Raw genomic sequence first — 18,421 nt, 5'->3', positions numbered from 1 at the left:
GTGGGGTGCCCCCTCCGGGGCCTGCTGGGCGAAGATGGGCTGTTGACCTCCCCTGGTTGCTGTGCAGTGGTGAGAATTCGGCCGTGCTGCACTATGGACATGCCGGGGCCCCCAACGACCGGACCATCCAGGACGGAGACATGTGGTGAGTGAGGCCAGCCCTGAGGCGCCCCTGCCCTGGTTCTGCGTGTGACCCGCAGGGCCGCAGTGGGGCTCCACCTCAAGGGGAACAGACTGGGATCTCTTGGTCCCCACCCTGGGAAGGCTGAGCACAGTGAGGCCCCCAGGCCTGCCCTGGGCCCAAACTTCTTTGCCAGGGCCCCCCACCTGCATGGCACCTTCTGTCCATCATCAGGGAAAGAGGATGTGGAGGGCCCTGTGCTGGGGGCCCAAGGTGGCCCCCAGCCCCTGCCCCGTACCTGCCACACTCACACCTCTGTCTCGGTACCAGGAGGGTGGGCACCTAGTCTGGATCAGGGAAGACCCGGAGGGAGCCTCGCCCCCTCTGAATCCTGCCAGCCTCAGCCATCCATAAATGGCCATTAGCCCAGGAGGTCAGAGGCAGTGCTTGACCTTCAAGACTGTTTGCAGGGCTTTTCTGAGCACAGCTTACAGTGCTCACAGCATCCCGTGGAGCCCTGACTAAGCAGGCGTGGGCGGGATCTGCAGCCCCCACCCCTCCGATGGACTGGCCCCTGTTGGCAGAATCATACATCTTGCCCACGATCCCGGTCTGTAGGGCTCATGCTGAGCATATGCCGCTCCTCTCCAGACAGCTGCTCCAGGCCTCGGGAGGGGTCTGTGACCTTGCTGACCTGGACCAGCTCTCTCTTCAGCTCATGGGCACTGGGCATTCCCTGCTTCTCCTCTCCAGCACCCACATATCAGGCAGGGTCAGCCCAGGCTGCCACAGGGCTACTGAGAACCAGTTAAAGGCTGCAAGCCCCACGTCGCCACCCTGCCTTAGCCTGGAGGCATCTTTGCTGTGGTCACCGACACATGGGCAGAGTGGGGGACACGGACTGTCCCACCTGGTTCTCTGGTGCCTTCGCCTCCTGGTTGCCAGGGCACCTGAGCAAGATTTCAGCAAGCCTGCTTCCAGTCGGTATCCTGCTGCTTCTCAGAGTGTGGGCGTTGCCCTGCTGGGCTCAATTCCCGAGCTAGAGCTCTGGCGATGCCTGCACGCTGGCCTGAACCTGAACCTGGCTTCACGCACGTGTAGCTCAGCCCTGCATTGGGGTGGAGGGGAGCCTGCACGCAGGGGTCCCTGGTCCACATCCACTGCGGGGCATGAGCCATGTTCTGAGCTGTCGCTATGTGTTTGCAGAAGCCCACCCAATCCCAGGGTGTCCTTGCCAGGGGCACTGCAGGCTCCGTGACTAGCTGCGCTCACCCGGGTCAGCGGCTGGACGGGATGTTCTGGGTAGGGCCACTGTTGGCAAGAGCCCAGCTCAGCCTTCTGGGAGGAAACAGAGTCACTTAGCTCCCTCCCAGAGCCTCAGTTTACTTTTCTGTTGGTGGAGGTGGCACATGCCTCTCAAGACTACATGGAGGGATAAAAGAGACATGTCAGAAACGCAGGTGCTGAGCTCATGTGCCCTTTCCCAGGGGCCTGGGCCGGCAGGGCAGGGACCAGAACATACAGAGGGGGGGCACCCAAAGTGGCTGCACCCTTCCCGAGTCATTCCAGGCATAGGGGCTAAGGGCATGCAAAAACCTTGACAGAAGTCTCCCCAGTGCCTGGCACCAGGGACATCCCTTTGGGTAGATTTTCTCACCCTGTCCCCACCCTGTGTCCCACTGCCCATCTCCACGTGTAGGTGAGGTCACTGAGACACAAGGAGGGTCCAGGTGCAGAGCCAGAAGGATTTGGGGAGGGAGTTGGCTGCTTCAGACTTGGCTCAGCTGGAGACGAAGGAAAGACAGGGGAGGGCTCTGCCCTCTGGGCCATGGCTGAGCCACTCGTGGCCCCAAGAAACCACCTGGCATCCCCAGGCACTCTTGCCTCCTGCAACATTTCCTAATGCTCTTTGTGCAGCCCATTCTGGCTGGGCCTGGAGGCCAGGATGTGGGAATCAGTCCTCGGGCAGAGGCAGAGACCTAGCCCTACCAGCAGGTTTCAGCTGTCATTGGACCAGCTCTGGCCTGCCGGAGGGCCCTGTGGCAGCATCATGTGGCCATGAGTTTTTCTCCTCTGTGAGTTTGGCATACCCCAGAGGGCTGTCTGCTTCTCTGCTCTCCTCTTTATCTGCCCCCAGTATGATCCTCACCCCAGGAGAGGCTGGTCACGGCTGTGTTCCTGGGGTGGCCACTGCTGGGGTGGGGCCCGGCTGACCGGGGCGCAGCATAGATCAGGTTTCCACACGGCCCAGATGTGGCCTTGGCCCTCGTGGGAGCACATGGCACCTGCATCTGCCGCTTGCAGCTAAGAGAGGAGAGCGATCCAGGAATCCCACGGATGTTAATGCCAAGTCCAAATTGGTGATTTTATTTTTCTCGTACTAACTTTGAAATGTAGCCAGTAGAATAATTATGAGTTTATTATAGTCAATTTATTATGCAGCATTTAGAACAACATGTTTTGTTGATTACTGCTGCTGCCAGATTGCTGGCGGCATTTATAATCCATTGTTTTATTGAAATTGATCTGCCGAGTGCCTACTGTGTTCGGTAAATAATAAATCACTCTGTTATCCCAACATAAAAACCACAATACTTTATCATAAGGTATGAAACCAAAATATGAGCATAGCACAGAGTTTCTCCTGAAGCTGAGTGTCTCCCAGAGCCACGGCTATTCCAGGTGCCCACCGGCTGGCACGCTCTGGGTGCTTCAGTCCCCTGAAGTCAGGGGAAAATGCCCCAGAGATGTTTGAACGTTTAGTGAGGGGCTGTTTGGGGTCAGAGCTGGGCCGGGGCAGTCAGGCTGTACTGGAGAAGGTGGGGGTAGGGCTGAGGTAGCCAGCCTTTCCATCCTTCTCCTCGCAGTCCCACACGTGCCCCCGCACCCCTACAGGGAGCCTTAGAGAGCCCGGGCTGTGTGATGATGCCCCTGCCCTCCCCCTCCCCAGCTGAGTGGCTGGTACCCTGAGCCTCAGCTTCTCCATCAGTCACGGGGTGATAGGGCACCTATCTCTGGGAGAATACACAGTGTTGAGTGGGGAGCCTGGCACAGCATGGCCTTGGCAGGTGAGAGCTGCGATGGTGGCCATCCTCAGAGCCAGCAGTCTGGGGCTTATACCTGTGCTCCGGGGCCCTGAGGCCATTTTCCAGCAGCTGGCTCCATGACAGACTGGCGGTGAGAGCCACCGGCAGACCCTGAGCCAGACAGCTCTCGAGTCTCAAGGCCTGTTGTATGTTTTCAGCCCCAGCCCTGTCCTCAAGGTGTGTGCCAAGTAGAGCATGAAGCCAGCTGGGCCCGGCCCACCGCCCATGCCTCTGTCCCTCCAGTACCAGCACCTTCCTAGGAGCTGGGCCATGACCGCTGTTGGCCTCCGTCGTCTCCCTGTGAATTGGGGCTTATAGGTTAGGCATGCTGCTTCTCCCTGCACATCAGCTTTGTCACCCAGAGCTGAGAAGGAAGGGCCTGCCGACTCCGTGGGCCCCGTCCCATTTCTCTCTGCTAGATGCTGTCCTGCTTGCTCTGCGTGACCTTGATGTGGCTTCAGATTGCTGGGGCCCTAGTACTCAGCTCACTCAGGACCGTGAGGCCTCTTGTGGGACCTCTTGGGGCTTTGCCCTGGGCTTAGAGCCCTTTCACCGGGAACCCCATCTCCCCATCACTATCCCAGAGGAGCCATTAGCTGCTTTCTGTTTTGGAGTTTGAGGCAAGTGGCAGACCTTGTAAACCAGGGTGGCAGGAGTGTGGGAAACTTGCTAATTAATGCTTTTCACATGCTCACACAAGAGGTGGTGGCTACTGTCATTGGACACCCATCCTGGGGGGGATCCCCAGAAGACCCCTCCTCACCAAATCAGCCCCTGCCAGGTGGGTGTGAGGAGAGACATAGCTCCCATGTACTGCACTGGCTTCCCAGAAACCAAAGTCCCAAAGTGGATGGACGTGCACCCAGGGAGCACCACTGTCCATGTTCAAGTCCACCCGGAAGCAGTACACCCAGGGTTGGACCCTCTCTTGTGCTGAACTCCTGGGTCTGAGCCTGGCCTGGCAGCCTTCCCGCCTCCCCTGGGGCCCTCAGCAGGAGGGGGCCAGGCTGTGCCTCCAATGGGTTCTGATTTGGAAAACGGCCAGGACACCCCTCCTCAGCTGCTGCTTCCATCCATTTGATCAGGGAGCGGAGCAATGGTTCCTGAGGTAGCATGCCCTGTGTTCCCTCTGAGAACCTTCTAGAACACCTAAGGATCACCAGGCCTGGGTGGCCCAGCTGCAGGCAGCATGTGGGTACCGAGCCGGATCTCCCAGCACTGGCCAGAAGAGGGCAGTGTTGTCTCAGGATGTGTGGGCGGGCCTCCTCCCTGCTGGCAGTTCTCCTGTGTGCCCCTGGGGCATGGGAGCCAGCCCACTTTCGGGGAGAGAGGCCTGTCCGGCCCCATGCAGTATCCTCTCCCCGCCTCTCCTCTCCTCTCCTCTCCTGTCAGCAGACAGGGACCCCTGTTTCTCTTCGCCCTGATGATGGTCAGCCTGAAGCCCTGGTTCTCTCTTGCCTTACCCTGCTAACGCAGAGGTGGGGACACAGCACACAGTGGCCAAAGCCCCCTTCTTTTTGCCTGGAGAAACCAGGGTTTTCCTCACAGGGAAGCCCCTGGAGACCTCTGACCTATTGCTGGCATGTCAGTGACACATGCTACTGCTCCTGCTGCCCATGTCACAGCCCCAAGCTGCCCCGTCCTTTCCTTCCATAGATGAGGGGACTGGCCTGTGAGGGGCCATGGCCCAGGCAGGTTCTTTCCCTACCTGGCCACCCTTTCCTGCCACCAGCACCATTACCGCCAACTCCTTCCTTCCCTTGTCTCATTCCCAGTCAGTCCCGCAGGTTAGATGTGGGCTAGGCGTGAAACTGCTTGGGGAAGTGACCCTACCTCGCTCCCTCTATCCTGGGCCACCGTGCCATGGGCAGCAGCCTGCATCCATGGGACACCCTGCAGGCCATGGGGGAGGGGGGCTGCCGCTCATCCAGGGCCCCAGCCGCCCCCTTGGCATCCCACAGGCTGACAGGACCGTTCTGCGGCCACAGGGAGGGGTGAGTCTGTGCCTGGGGGCTCCTCCCCAGCTGGTGGAACGTCTGGGCTGGGTTCTAGGCCCCACTTGTCCTGGTGCCTGATGCCCTGGCTGACCTCAGAGAACAAGTGTCACCTCCAGGGCCTACTCCCTGGTGCCAGGCCCAGCCCAGACCCCTCTCCCCTTGCTGTTTGCACAGGGGAACCCTTGATTTTCACCCGGCAGCCCCATCCTGAGTTTTTGATGGTCTTACGGACGTGCCCAAGCCTCAGGGCAAGAGAACACTGTCAGGAGGGCAAAGGCCCTGCTAGCCTGGACAGCCAGACCGGTGGCTGTAACCTTCAGCCTTCTGCCCAGTTAGATGTATCCTTGATGTTCTAACCCAGCCCCAGTTATAATCAGATCCCCCTACCACATGCTTTCTGTCTGTTACATCCTGGCCTATACCCCACACTCTGTTGACTTCACCACCCACAGTTTGAAAAGCACTGGTCCAGACAGCCTGGGTGCTCACACACATCATGGGACACTGCACTCCAAAAAAGTGAAATGAACCATGTGCTGTGCTCGTGACACCGACTGAGTCCCTCCTTGGCGGAGGCCACTGCCCTGACGCCCAGGCTTTGTCCACGGTGCTTCGGTGGCGGCAAGGGCTTGGGTGGGCACTGTGTCCCACCCACACATCAGGCCTGGTGCCATGCAGTGTCCTTCCTGGGGACTTGACCCCTCACCGGTGCTCTGCTTCTCTCCACGTCATCCGTAGAATGGGAATAGCAGTTCTCTCCAGACACACAGGACGCCCCCAGCCTGTGCCTGCTTTTGTTACCATGGGTACCAGGGATCACCAGCTCTGGGTTCCTGGGGGTGGTTGCTTGGGCAACTTTCCTGTCTGCCTGGGCCCCATGGGAGCAGTCGCCCCGTGGAGCAGGGTGTGGAGCAGGGATGCCTAGAAGGTGTGGGGAGAGGTCTGCTTGATGAGTCAGCCCGCGGCCTCCAAGTGATGGCCTTTGCCCCGCTGGTCCCATCAGGGCCTTGGCACTCCACAGAAGGTTGGGCTGGAGGCGGGCAGGCAGCCCGTGTGCTTCATCTGGAGGGGCTGCCCACTGGAGTACATCAGCGGGAAAGCGACTAGTACGTCTTCCTCTCTCACCCTGAGGCCTGGAGGGAAGCAGGAGTTTCCGACTTCTCAGAAATCCCCTGGCCTCGCCTGGAACGCAGGCTGGGGCAACTGCAAATCGCGATCTGAAATGCTCCTGCCATCGCATAGAGCCCTGTGTGCATGCACAGTGCCGGTCCTGAGTGAGAGGTGGCCGAGGGCTAGGCCACAGCTCGGGAGGTTGAAGTGAAGCTACCTACCGAGCGCAGGGAGCCTTGTCCGTGCACAGCAGCGTTTCCCCAAGATGCGGCCCAAGCTGGCCGAACCATCTCAGAGGCCTTCTGCCTGTAGGCCGGCCGGCCTCTGCAGTGGGGCCAGGGGAGCTGAGGTAGGGGCTTAGGGAGGGTCTGGCTGAGCCAATGGTGGCGGGTAGCCCGGGCATGAGGCTGCTGGGGAGGAGCCAAGGGCAGACAGAACCTCTCATCCCGGCCAGAAATAGAACCAGATAAACACATGTGAGGAAAGAGACGCCAGCGTATTGCTTAGAGATGTGTAATATCTCCCCAGATGTCTTAGATTATCATACGCGTTCACTCAGCCAAAGAAGGTAGCGGCCCTGGTGGGTGTCCCCAGGCAGCCGGGGAGGAGGGATCCTGAGCGCTTGGTGGAGCCAAAGTATGACCGAATTCCCCATTGTCACTTTGCGCTCAGAGGGCGGATGAAATGGACACAGAGGAGCTGGAGGGAGATGATTTATGAAAGAGATAGCTTTCGTCCCTGGATTCCAGAGCAGCTTGAATGTGAATAACTTATGTGTGTAGGAACTCTGAGGGGGGTTTAGAAAAAAAAGGGGGGGCAGAGAAAGATAGGGAACTGAGAACACGAAAATAGACTCCAGCCCCGTGCCCCGCGCGTCGCTGGGCAGGATGGAGCTGGCCGACTGGGCGTATACTTCCTTCTACAGTAAGCAGATGATTTTCAAACAAAAAATACAAGCAAAGTCTTCTAGAATCTGAACAGTAAGGCCAGGCTGGCTGAGGAGCTCCCAGCACCCACTGTCCCATGTTCTGTGTTTTTGAGGAGAGTTTTTGGAAAACTTGGTCAGGAGTCTTGTCTGCCGAGGAGAAGCGTCTTGTTTTTGCTGCTCTAGATGACTCCAGTGTTCCATGCGCTTTTGTGGGCTTCCTCGTTTTTTAAATAGTTCAATTTCTGTTTTTGTTTGAGACCAGACGGACCAATAGAGCCCTCTGCCGGGGGGGTGCTGCCGATGTGGTGGCCCCCAGGAGTCTGTGTCCCCCAAGCTCCCGGCTCTGTCCCGTCTGCTCAGGCCATTCTTGGACGTTCTGAATCCACAAACCACAAACGATTTTTCTTTTCTTGCCTCTGAGGGGCCCCAATGAAAATGCTCTGCTCCCCGAGTGAAACTGGACCATGGCCCCACACAGACGTGCTCCCCACGCCTTTCTATACATCGGCCCTAAAAGGACACAAACCTGCAGCCGTGGAGGCATCTTCATCTTAAAGGAAGCAAAGCTGAGGCCCTGAGACCCAGTGCTGGAGCCAGGACAAGAGAGCCCATCCCTGGGCTCTGAGCTTCTGACTCCGACATGGGACTTTGCTGGATCAGTGTTCAGAGCCTCACTTTCCCAGCAGGTTAGGGCTAAGCCGCCCTCCCACCCAGCTCTGTGAGTGTGCCCCTGGAAGGAGTAAAGCTACAGGTAGCTGTTGGCCCAAACACCCTGTTGCATCTGGAGCTTCCCAGGGAGCAGATGCCTGGGCGTGTCTGCTCAAGGCCTCTCTGTTTCATCTTCAAGTCACCTCTAGTGAGGCCCAGGTCCTCCCCGTCAGCCTGCCCCAAGCAGAGTCTGCTGGAGTCTATGACTTTGACCCAGCCTGAAGTTCCTGTGCCATCCTGGTTGGGGCTCCCCCCCCACTCCCGGAGAATCACCTGAGGTGTTATCTCCTGCTTTTTGCACTGTTGACACTGTTTATGGTGTTTTGCAATAGGAAAAAGACAGGAGATTAAAAAGTGCCTGGCTGGGGACTTTGGATTCCAGCAAAGTGTCCAGGGATCCTGAGCATTCAAGTTTTTCTTCTCCAAAGATCTGTTTCTTTGGAGTAGCTGGTGCTTCCTGTCAGGCCACATGACCCGACCCCCTGCTCCACCAGCAGGGCCAGGGACCCCCTGCTCTGTCATTTGGGGTCAGGGCCCCAAAGGCAGGCTCGCAGGCAGCCCCTGGAATGTTTGTGGATGGTGGTGTTCACCCCGAGGATTTGGGTTTGGGGGAGAGGCCCCGGTGGAAGGCACAGCTCTGCCCCTGGCTCAGGTTTGCCAGGACCTGTGCAGCTGCAGACCGACCCCCAGGAGAAGCTGAGGACAGAGCCGGGCACCGTCGCAGAGGGCAGCCCCACCACCCCTCAGCTCCTCCCGACTCTGTGGCCACCTGGCACTGAAGACTCAGCAGAATCCTGGGCCTGGGGCTAGACCAGTGGCCCTCAATCGGTTTTGTCACCATGAGCGTCATGGCTTGGCTGATGAAGTGGCTGGGGGTGCTGGTGGGGCCCCCTGTGTGCCTGCTGCCAAACACCCTGCCGAGGTGCTCGGGTGGGATGGGATGTGGAGGGGGGCTCGGTCTGTGCCCCCCTCACTGCTCTCATCCGGGGCCCCTCTGGCGTGGTGACCCAGCAGCCCTTCGCATGACCTGCTGCGTTCCGCCATGGGGGTGCAGGGCAGGATTCCTTCCTGCCCTTGACCCGCGAGGGCCCTGAGGCCCGGGCAGGCAGCAAGGGTGGTGGAGTGGCCCACCCCACCCCCTCCTAGCCCTGCCACGCTGGGCCCTGTCACAGGGGGTCCAGAGGGCAGGCCCAGCCGGCCTGTCCTCCGGACTCTGGCACTATCCTGTTTGCTGGCTCACAGACCCCGGCTCAGGGCCTCTGCAGCCTTCCTACTCTCCACCTCTGCCTGTGCCCGCTGGTCCCTCCCCTGCCACTGGGATGCCAGGGCACCCTGCTGCGTGTGAGGACCGTCCTCTGCCAGGTCCTCCCTGCTCTTCCCTCAGGCCCTGGAAGAGCACATCTGTGCTATCCCAGCAGGGTCCTCCGGTCGGGGGACCTCCGTGCTGGGACAGAGACACTGGCTGAGCTTTCACTCAGACACGAAGGCCCAGGAGAGCTGGGTGGTGGTCCTTATCCCACTTGTCTGTTGGATGGGGGCATTCCTCCCCACGGCCCCTGCACGGCTCCCATGAGCAGTGCATGGAGGCCAGATGCTGCGTCAGGGCCTGGGGACCTGTCTGCCCCTTCCTCATTCTCCAAGTCAGTCCCCACAGCTGGGCGTCCATAGGCCTTGGAGGGCAGGGGTATGTGTGTGGGATCGGCCCCACTCCAGGCTTCCCTGCTCTGGGGTCAGAGGTCTCTGCTGATGGCACCGTGAAGATGCACTGGGGTGGGAGGCCCCATACTGCTTCCTGCACTGGTGACCCAGCAAGATGGCTCGGGCTCAGCGCCCGGTGCCTCCAGGGTCCGACAGGCTGCCCTTGAGCCGCACGGTGGAGAGTTGGAGGGCGGGAGAGCACCCCCTACCTCACACCTTCCTCTCCCTGCAGCCTGTTCGACATGGGTGGGGAGTATTACTGCTTCTCTTCCGACATCACCTGCTCCTTCCCCGCCAACGGCAAGTTCACCGCAGACCAGAAGGCCATCTATGAGGCGGTGCTGCGGAGCTGCCGCGCTGTCATGAGCGCCATGAAGCCAGGTAAGGGCACTGGTGGTTGTGGGGCAGGTCCTGCACTGCACAGCCTGACTCGGTCCCCCGTCACTGGAGGAGCTCAGCTGGCCAAGACTCCAGGCGGTGTCAGATCCCCAGGAGCAGTCCTAGGAAAGGAGGCCGGCCAGCAAGGAGAGACAGAGCTGGGAATCGGGGAGCTCAGCCCAAGGTCACCCCAAGTCCCACCTGCTACTCTCCACCAGCAAGAACCCCTGGTCGCAGTGGCCACTGGAATGTCAGCATGTCCGCTGTCCTCTCCTGGAGCAGGGTCCACTCCAGAGAGGGCTTGATCAGCAAATGCCAACACTGGCATTTGGTTGGACGTCAGGGCGCCCTTCTGTTCAGGCCGCAGCTGGCTCTGGCGTGGGCCGAGTGTCTCCCCAGTGTCTGGGGAATGGTGAGTGGCTGCCACAGAGTCCTCTGGGGACCTGGCCATGACACCCTCGAAGGCTGGACTCTAAGCTCATTCTGAACTCAGAGGGACTATGGCAGTCAGACTGGCATCCCTCCATGGAGCCTTTATTCAGGAAAAGAAAAGATCCCCAAACTATAAAATCCCCAGGATGTGGCCTCTTGAGGCTGATGGCTCTATGTTGGCTAAACGGCCCCGGGGCCCCCACTGCCCGTTGTTGGGATGAGTTACAGCCTCGGTCATCAGGCCAAGAGCTGCTTTTGAGGGTTCCTCAGCAACTGTCACTTTCGGAGGCAAACTGAGCGGGCCTTTCCGGATGGCCCCCGTCTGGCCGCAGAGCCCCCCACCTAACCCCACCAGAGGTTAGGGAGCCACAAAGGGACACTGACGGACCCCAGCCCGGCCCCCTCACTCATCCAGCAAGAACAGAGCTCGGTGGTCCCAATACGGGGAGCTCAACCCGAAAGGAAAGCTTAAAAGTTAAGCCCCTGCTGGGGTGACTAGGTGATGGGACCTGCGTGTTTCAGCAGCTGCAGAAGGAGGCAGCATCTTCTGTTAATTTTTGAAAAAGCCAAGGTCACGGGGCATCTAGGTGACTCAGTCGGTTGAGTGTCCAACTCTTGATCTTGGCTCAGGTCTTGATCTCAGGGTCGTGAGTTCGAGCCCCACACATGCTGGGCGTGATGCCTACTTAAAAAAAATTTTTTTTAAAGCCTTGGCGGCCACTGAGTATTAACATGGGAACCTCCAGGATGGTTGTTGAGTTGTCAGAAAAGTGGAGGATGGAGTGGCCGATGGCCCCCTTTTGTATAAAAGAAGGGAGTGTAAAAGTGCCTGCAAATCCCCGGAGGAGGCGTAGGAGGGGCGCTGGAAGCCGGGCAGCAGAAGAGCGTGCTGGTGGGCGCGGGGTGTTTCTGACCTTTAAACCAGGGAACACATCCCCTATTCCCAGTGAGGTCCAGCCTCGAGAAGCGGTCACCCATCACCCCGAGGGGCATGGCCCTTCCTGCTCCCTCGACACCACAATGAGAAGGGTTTGTTCAGTTTTGAACAACACTAGCCATGGGCTGTGGCGTGCTCCCTGGCGTCTGTGAGCACAGCCGCCCGCAGCCCCCGGGCATACCTCCAGGACTGGGCAAGGGGCTCCCTCCGCTGTGCTCCCCACACTGTGCCCCCAGCCCGGCCTACCTGGCAGCACCCCCACCCTCGGGAGAGTCTGCTCACACCTGGGTAGCGCTTCCCAGGTGGGCGTCCTGGCCGACGGCTGACAAAGCGGTCCTCATTCTGCCCAGAAAGTAGTCGGGCCCGCTGTCCCCAGGGCCCCCGGCCAGTTGCACTGAGAAAGGCCTGGTGCTCTGTGCCCTGGATGTGCCTGGCCACGTCCCTCTGGGGGCAGGCAGAAGGCTGGGCTCGGCGGAGCTGGTCTGCACAGACTGGGCGGGGTGGTCCTCCCCCAGCGCACAGTGGGGCACAGGCTGGGCCTGTGCTGGGGCCTGGAGGTTCCCTTGGGTGCGGGGTGGGAACGGATCCCTGCTGTAGCCCCCACCTCTCCCACGGATACTGGGGATCGCGACACAACTGACAGTGCCCGAGGGCCGACTCTGTCGGCTCCCACGCCAGGCAGGCCGAGCTGTGCCCACAGAGCTGCTCACGTGGGGACAGCTCATCTCCCCAGAGCTGCGAGGAGGCCGTGGCCAGGTCAGCCCCACGTCCTGTCCTAGCGGAAATGCCCCTGGTTTGTGGGTCCAGCTGCTGGGCCAAGACACACACCTGCTGAGACTGCACAGCTGCTTCCGACAACCTTCCAGGGAAGCGGAAATAAAGACACCAGAGTGGCAGTGAGGTGCCCAGAGGAGAAGCGCAGAAGGACCAGAACCCCGAAGGCGTTCTGTGTGTCAGAACACACAGAACCCTGGGTCAGCGTCGGGGCCTCCCTCCCTGTCACCCAGACAGCCAGGGGAGGGTGGCTGAGCCCACTCAGAGGGGCCGTACCTGGGAAGGTGGCCCCCACTCCAGTCCTACGGCAGGGGCCTGGCCGCCATGGCTGGGTGGAACTGAAGCTCTCCCTGGCTCCTGTGTTGGGGCAAGCGGCCCACCCCGTGCAGACCACCCTGTCTCCATGGGTACCAGGGAGTCTCCATGGGTGCCTGTGAGGGAGGCCTGGGGTGAACCCAAGCAGGAGCGCCCCAAAGACTGCTGTCCATCGTGCATTCTCCGTCCCTTGTCCCTCCGGCCACCATGGAGCACTGAGGGCACTTCTTGCCGCTTCCAGCACTCGATTCCCCTCCGTGTCCCTCTGTGCTCACCTGCCCACCCTGGCCTCCCCCGCTTAGGCTACAGGTCCGCCCTCCTGAGCCCGCACCGCCACAGGGCCCCACAGAGGCAGTGTAGACTGCTCGCTCGGCTCTGGGCCCCGCTGCCCACGGCTGTGAAAGCGGCGGGTCTGTATGAACAAGCCCTTCATCGTTGCGCTCGTGCAGTTGTGTGCAGCTCCTGGCCCGGCTGGTGTCCGGGCTCTGGCCACCTGGGGGCGGGGGCCGGTGCAGCCAGCACAGAGTCAGAAGCAGACTGCCCCCAGAGCAGCCCAGGCGGCAAGAGAGGACGCTGTGGAGCCACCAGGTGACCAAGCAGGAGGAGGGCACCCGGAGCTGTGCCGGCCCGCGTGGCACAACGCGTGTCGGCTGTGGCCTGTGGTCCGGGTGCCTTTGCCAGCTCTGCCTCCCTGCCGGGTGGGAACAGGGTCAGGAGTGGCTGGGCTCCCCTCAGGCCCCTTCTTGGAGATGGCTAGGAGCGGAAGGGTGTGGGACAGTGTGCCTCCCGGTCTGCGGGCGCCCTCTGTGGCAAGAGCCGGGACAGAGGAGGCTGTCTGGGGAGGGCCCTGAGAGGCCCCCCTGCTGGCTGGAGGATGGTGGACAAGTTCCCACCCTCCCTGGCCTCATTTACTCCCTCAGGCTGTTGGCCAAGGTTGGGGGTTGCGGGGAGGGGGAGCGTGCGGAGACTTTGAGAGGCAACCGCGCTCCACTCAGCATCGAGGCGCCTGCAGCCCCAGGGCGCATGCCGCCCCCTGCCCTTCCGCAGGGTGAATGGGTCCCCAGAGATCCTGGCAGCAGCCGGGTCTGCGGTGGGGTGGGCTGGAGGCCCTCAGCCCTGCGCCAGTTTGGCCCACCAGACGGCTCCCTGCAGCCCACGGGGCCTGCCCTGGGACCAGGCCCTGCGCCTTCCTTGCGGCACCCCCAGGGTCTGGCGCACACGTGGTCTCCCGAGGGCCATTGTCTTTGGATGAAGTGAGCTCTTTGTCTGGAAGTAGCAGTGAGGATTCAGCTCTCCGGGCCCTCCTGGCTGAGCTCTGGCCGAGCCCCTGGGGCTGCCGCACTCTGGACGGGAGGCCTCAGGCAGTGAGGGATGCCGCTGAGGCTCCCAGGGGCCAACCTGGACCCTGGCCCGTTGGGGAAAGGTGTGGGGAAAGGGGGCCAGGTGGGCACAGATCAGCCTGTGACCTGGGGCCCGGGCACCAGGGCTCTCTGGTCTCTCTGAGCCAACGGCCGGATTACGGGCACAAACCTAGATGCTACCCTGGCACCCCAGGGTCTGAGTGCACAGAGGAGCAGTGTGGGGGGCTCACACCTGGATTCTGGACCCATGAGGTCACAGCACTGGCTGCAGGAGAGAGCCATGAGGGGGGGCCGGGGCTCCTGCTCAGGCCACACATTTGCCAGGCATGGAACAGGACACAGGGCCCTCCTCCCAGGGCTCAGAGGCTTTGACCAAGCCACAGCTGGCCAGCGTGCTGTCCACTGGTGGGAAGAGCTCTGACAGCACAGGAAGGGGCAGTCAGGGAGGGCTTCCTGGAGAAGGCCTTAACACAGGCTCACAGGAGAGAGTGTGAGAAGGTGAGGACTTTGGAGAGGTGGTACCAGCTGAGGGGCCAGCAGGTGGAAAGCACAGGGAAGCGCCGGCACGAGGGTCGTGGGCCCAGGGGTGGAGGGCAGTGAGCCTGGAGAAGGCCGGGCTGAGGTACACGTACGTGGCTCTGTCCTCAGGGCAGGATGCTCCCGCGTTCTAAGCAGGATGCAGGGAAATGAGGCCTTGCAAGGGTTGGGGAGGAAACAGGCAGGAGTCCAGGAAAGGTCAGGGTCTAGATTCCAGAGATGTTTCAGGGAAGGTGGGACAAAGCTTTGGGGCTTGCCGGAGGTGGGAGGGCGGGCAGGGCCACCGACGCCCAGTCTGCAGTGTGGTCCCCAGTGTGGCATCCCCAACCCGAGCAGGCTTAGGGGACCGCTGAGCTTCGAGCTGGCCACATGGGCCCCGAGGTGCCTGTGAGCTGCTGAGGTTGTGGGGGAGCCTGAGGTCCCCTGGTTTGCATCCACTCCTCCGACCCAGCCCAAGGACGGCAACCTTCACACACTTCAGGGCCCCTGTCCTGGCGGAGGGTGTCGTAACCACCATCCGGGCCAGACGCTGAGGCCAAGTTGCTGGAGGTTGGATCACTGTCACAACCCTAACCACACACAGGCAGCAGCCCCACTGCCAGCCACGAGAGCGTGTGCAGGGCCGGCCCCGAGGACACAGGCGAAGAAGACTGGAGGCGCCGTGGGGACCGCCTGGGCCCTCGCGTCTGGCCCCAAGAGGACAGGAGAGGAGCCGAGCTGCCGGCGGAGCATGATTTATACCTGACTCCCCTCTGCCGAGGCCGCAGCCCACTTGGAAGCCAGCCAGGCTTGACGTCAGGCCGCTTCCTGGGGCTTCCCTTTGGCCACCGGAAAAGGCCCCTTTCCAAGAGAAACGGAGCTGCCCTGGAGTCGGGGTGCAGGATGCCCTTCCTCAGCCCCAGGGCCAGGCGGGCCGGGAGAGTTTGCAGAGCTGCCTGGGGGCACTTTCAGGCCCAGGGGATCTGGGCGGGAGCACAACTTGCGGAAGAGCTGCTGTGTTTTTGCCCCTGAACCAGCAAGCTCTCTGGTCCTGAGGTGCGAGGAGCCAGCAGGCAGACCCGTCCAGGGAACAAGGTGCTAGGAGGGCAATAACCAGGACGGTGGAGAGAGTGCTCGGGAAGGTCCCTCCAGGGCAGGGCCCACATATGTCGAGACCTGAGCAGTGGGTCTCACTCCAAGCGGCCTGTGTGCGGCTGTAACAGGTGGCCCGGCCTGGGGAGGGCGAGGTGGGGTGCGTCGGCCTCGGGGGAGCGGGGAGCCGAGGCCGGGGCAGGCTTGGCTGGTACCCCAGGAGCACGGCGGACATCCAGCGTTGAAGTAGGGTCTGGCTGGGCCATAAGCAACAGATGAATATTGGCCGACAGTTTTGCGGGGGTTACTGACCCGGTCCCCCAGTAGATGCCAGAGTCTCTGTGGCCAGTCTTCTAGGGCCAGCATTGCAGCTGTTTGACAAAGGGAGGCATCTGAGGCTCCCAGAAGTGCATTAGCAGCTGAGCTGGGATCCAGTACCCAGCCCTCCATTTCAGGATGTCCAACTTTCGGAGGAAAGCTGCCCACCTTGACTCTGCCGTCAGGGCTTTGAACCGGGCTCTCCCCGCTGCTTGAGTGGGTAAAGCCAGACCCTAGGATGCCGCCACCACCGTGGCACTCTGTGGGCCGAGGCAGGTCAGGCCTCAGGAGCTGGACTCCAAGGAGGCTGTCTGTCTCTAGAGACGGGGCTTCCCCCCTCGGCCTCCCTGCACCTTGGGCCCTGGGCCGACTCCCACCCTATGAACTGGCCGGGGTGCAGCCCTCGCCGACTGCTCAGAGCCTGGCCCACAGGGATCCAGGAGGATGGGTCAGCGCTGTGCCTCCAGCCAGCCCAAGACCCCAACTGTGGGGTCTCCATCCCTGGCGGGAAAGGGGGCCCAGGTGGAGGACTGGTGCCCAGCCAGTGCCTGGAGGGTGATGCCCTGTGTCCCAGAGTGGGCCCCCCTCTCTACCCCTGGATCGAGCCCTTGGGCTACCTTCTGCCAGCCACAGAGGTTCGGAGCCCTGAGCCCAGACCTGCTGGTCCAGCCCTTGTGGGCGTGGGGTCCGTGCAGGTTCCCAATGGTGCGGGATGCCAGGGCGCCCCTCTGCAGCTGCCATCATCCGTGCTGGTGGATGTGGAGGGCAGGGCGTCATGGGGGTGCCACTTGGGAGCCAGTGTCGCTCCCCGCAGGGAGGAGGCCGCAAGGGTTGGCACTGGCCCCCTCTGGCTGGATCACTGCTCAGGGGTGTACGCCCCCACGTCTGCCTGGCCCCACGTGTCCTGGCCCACGGCGTCAGCCAGCATGTGGCCTGCCCCCAAATCAGCCCTGTGGCGTGGGGCAGGGAGCTTCACCAACCTCAGTCCTTGTGTGGTACTTAGTTGGAGTGCCCAGTGCCCTGGAGTGAGGTTGGAGTGGGACCCCGCCAGCCCAGTGGGGAGGGCCGGCGTACCCCCGCGATGGCCAAGGCTGTTTGAGGGTGGCTGCCTGAGAACCTTGGACAGAGCCCCTGAGCTTGCTTGCCTGGAAACTCAGTGCCTGGGGACATGCTCTCCCCGGTGACCTTTGCCCCAGAAGCGTGGGGCAAAGATGAGTTGGATTAGCAGTCTGGGGCCCGGATGTCTGGGCTGCCGTGGAGACGGTCAACCCTGGCTCATGGCAGGCGGAGCCACAGACCCCTGCCGGCCAGCCCACGAGGCCGTGCTAGCTCGTGCCAGCTGCACCTTCACCCCGAAACCTTTGCTCCCCACAGTGGCTCCAGGGGTGATTCAGCCCCGCCTGGGGGTGTGCAGCCATGCCCTCGCCCCACAGCCTGAGGCCCTGAGCTTTGATTTGGGGCTCACTGAGGCAGCCCCACATCTGTGGGGGACATGTGCTTTTCTCCTCCTGATGCTCAGGAACCTTCCTGGGCTCGCTGGCCCCGGAAGCACGCACTGGCCGCGGGCAGACACGCCACGGGCTGGGGAGTAGACCTAAGCTGGACGCCCGGCCACGGGTGACAGGAGCCTGCCCCTGAGGGCACAACGGAGACAGAGGAAGGGTCTCGGGGTCCCCAGCTGCGGCACCCTCACCACTCACTTCCGGCCGTCCTGCCTCAGCCAGTGCAAGGGCTCCACGTGTCCCCCAGACTTTCCCTTGGGGAGCCCCAGCCGGACTGCCAGTCCCCGCAGCTCATTGCAGCCTCCTTTGGAGCCGCAGGGGTCTGGTGGCCTGACATGCACCGCCTGGCTGACCGCATCCACCTGGAGGAGCTGGCCCGCATCGGAGTCCTGAGCGGTAGCGTCGACGCCATGGTCCAGGCCCACCTGGGAGCTGTGTTCATGCCTCACGGGCTCGGCCACTTCCTGGGCATTGACGTGCACGACGTGGGAGGCTACCCCGAGGTCAGTGTGGACACGTCAGCCAGGGGCCTGCCCGTGAGCGGTAGCTGAGCTGGCCCTGCCCACGGTGGGTCGGGGCTCTGGGATCAGCTGCAGTGTAGTGGGTCCCACAAGGCCCCCCACCCCTCCTGTCCCTCCACCCATTGGTCGGTCCTGGTTCAGGCGGCTGCGGGGGTGTTTCCCGGAGTGCGCCTCCCCTGGCGGCTGCCACCTCAGGACCTAGTGCCAGGTGGGTGTGCCCTGCCTGGTGAGCCCCAGGCTGTGCGCTGGGGGTGACAGCTGCCCCGAAGGGTGGGAGGTGGCCAGTGTGCGGCACGCGGGGTCCCCAGAGAGCAGTGGGGACCCCAGAGCTGGCTCTTAGTGATGGGGCTGGCGCTGCGGCCCTTTTGTCCCCTGCCTCTGGCTTCTTTCGGGTGGGGGTGGTGAGGCACCATGGCTGGCCCTGGGCCTTCCAGGGACTAGCAGAGCCCAGCACCCCTCACAAGCCCAGCAGCAGACCCAGCCCCTGGGCCAGCACACCCCGTGGCCTCCTCGTCTGCAGGCGCTAGAGGCACCCTTGGCAGGGGAGGGAGGCTTCCGTGGGCATTTCCAGACGAGGCTTTCCCCTCCTCCTCCTACCAACCGAGTCTCGAAAGGACCACCCAGAGG

General features: G+C 62.0%; 1 protein-coding gene across 1 annotated transcript in view; it reads left to right on the top strand.

The window, feature by feature from the left end:
* Positions 1-18,421, top strand: part of PEPD (peptidase D) — a 111,013-nt gene that overhangs the window by 89,214 nt on the left and 3,378 nt on the right. The window contains exons 11-13 of the mRNA XM_025914208.2: positions 68-145; positions 9,881-10,029; positions 17,592-17,776. Coding sequence (XP_025769993.1) covers positions 68-145; positions 9,881-10,029; positions 17,592-17,776 — 412 coding nt within the window. The remainder of the gene's footprint in view (positions 1-67; positions 146-9,880; positions 10,030-17,591; positions 17,777-18,421) is intronic.

This window comes from Puma concolor, chromosome E2, assembly GCF_028749965.1.
Source record: "Puma concolor isolate L17-30 chromosome E2, mPumCon1.1.hap2, whole genome shotgun sequence".
Taxonomy (NCBI): Eukaryota; Metazoa; Chordata; class Mammalia; order Carnivora; family Felidae; genus Puma; species Puma concolor.
Note: the sequence above shows the minus strand (reverse complement) of the source record. Positions and strands in the feature narration are given on the sequence as shown.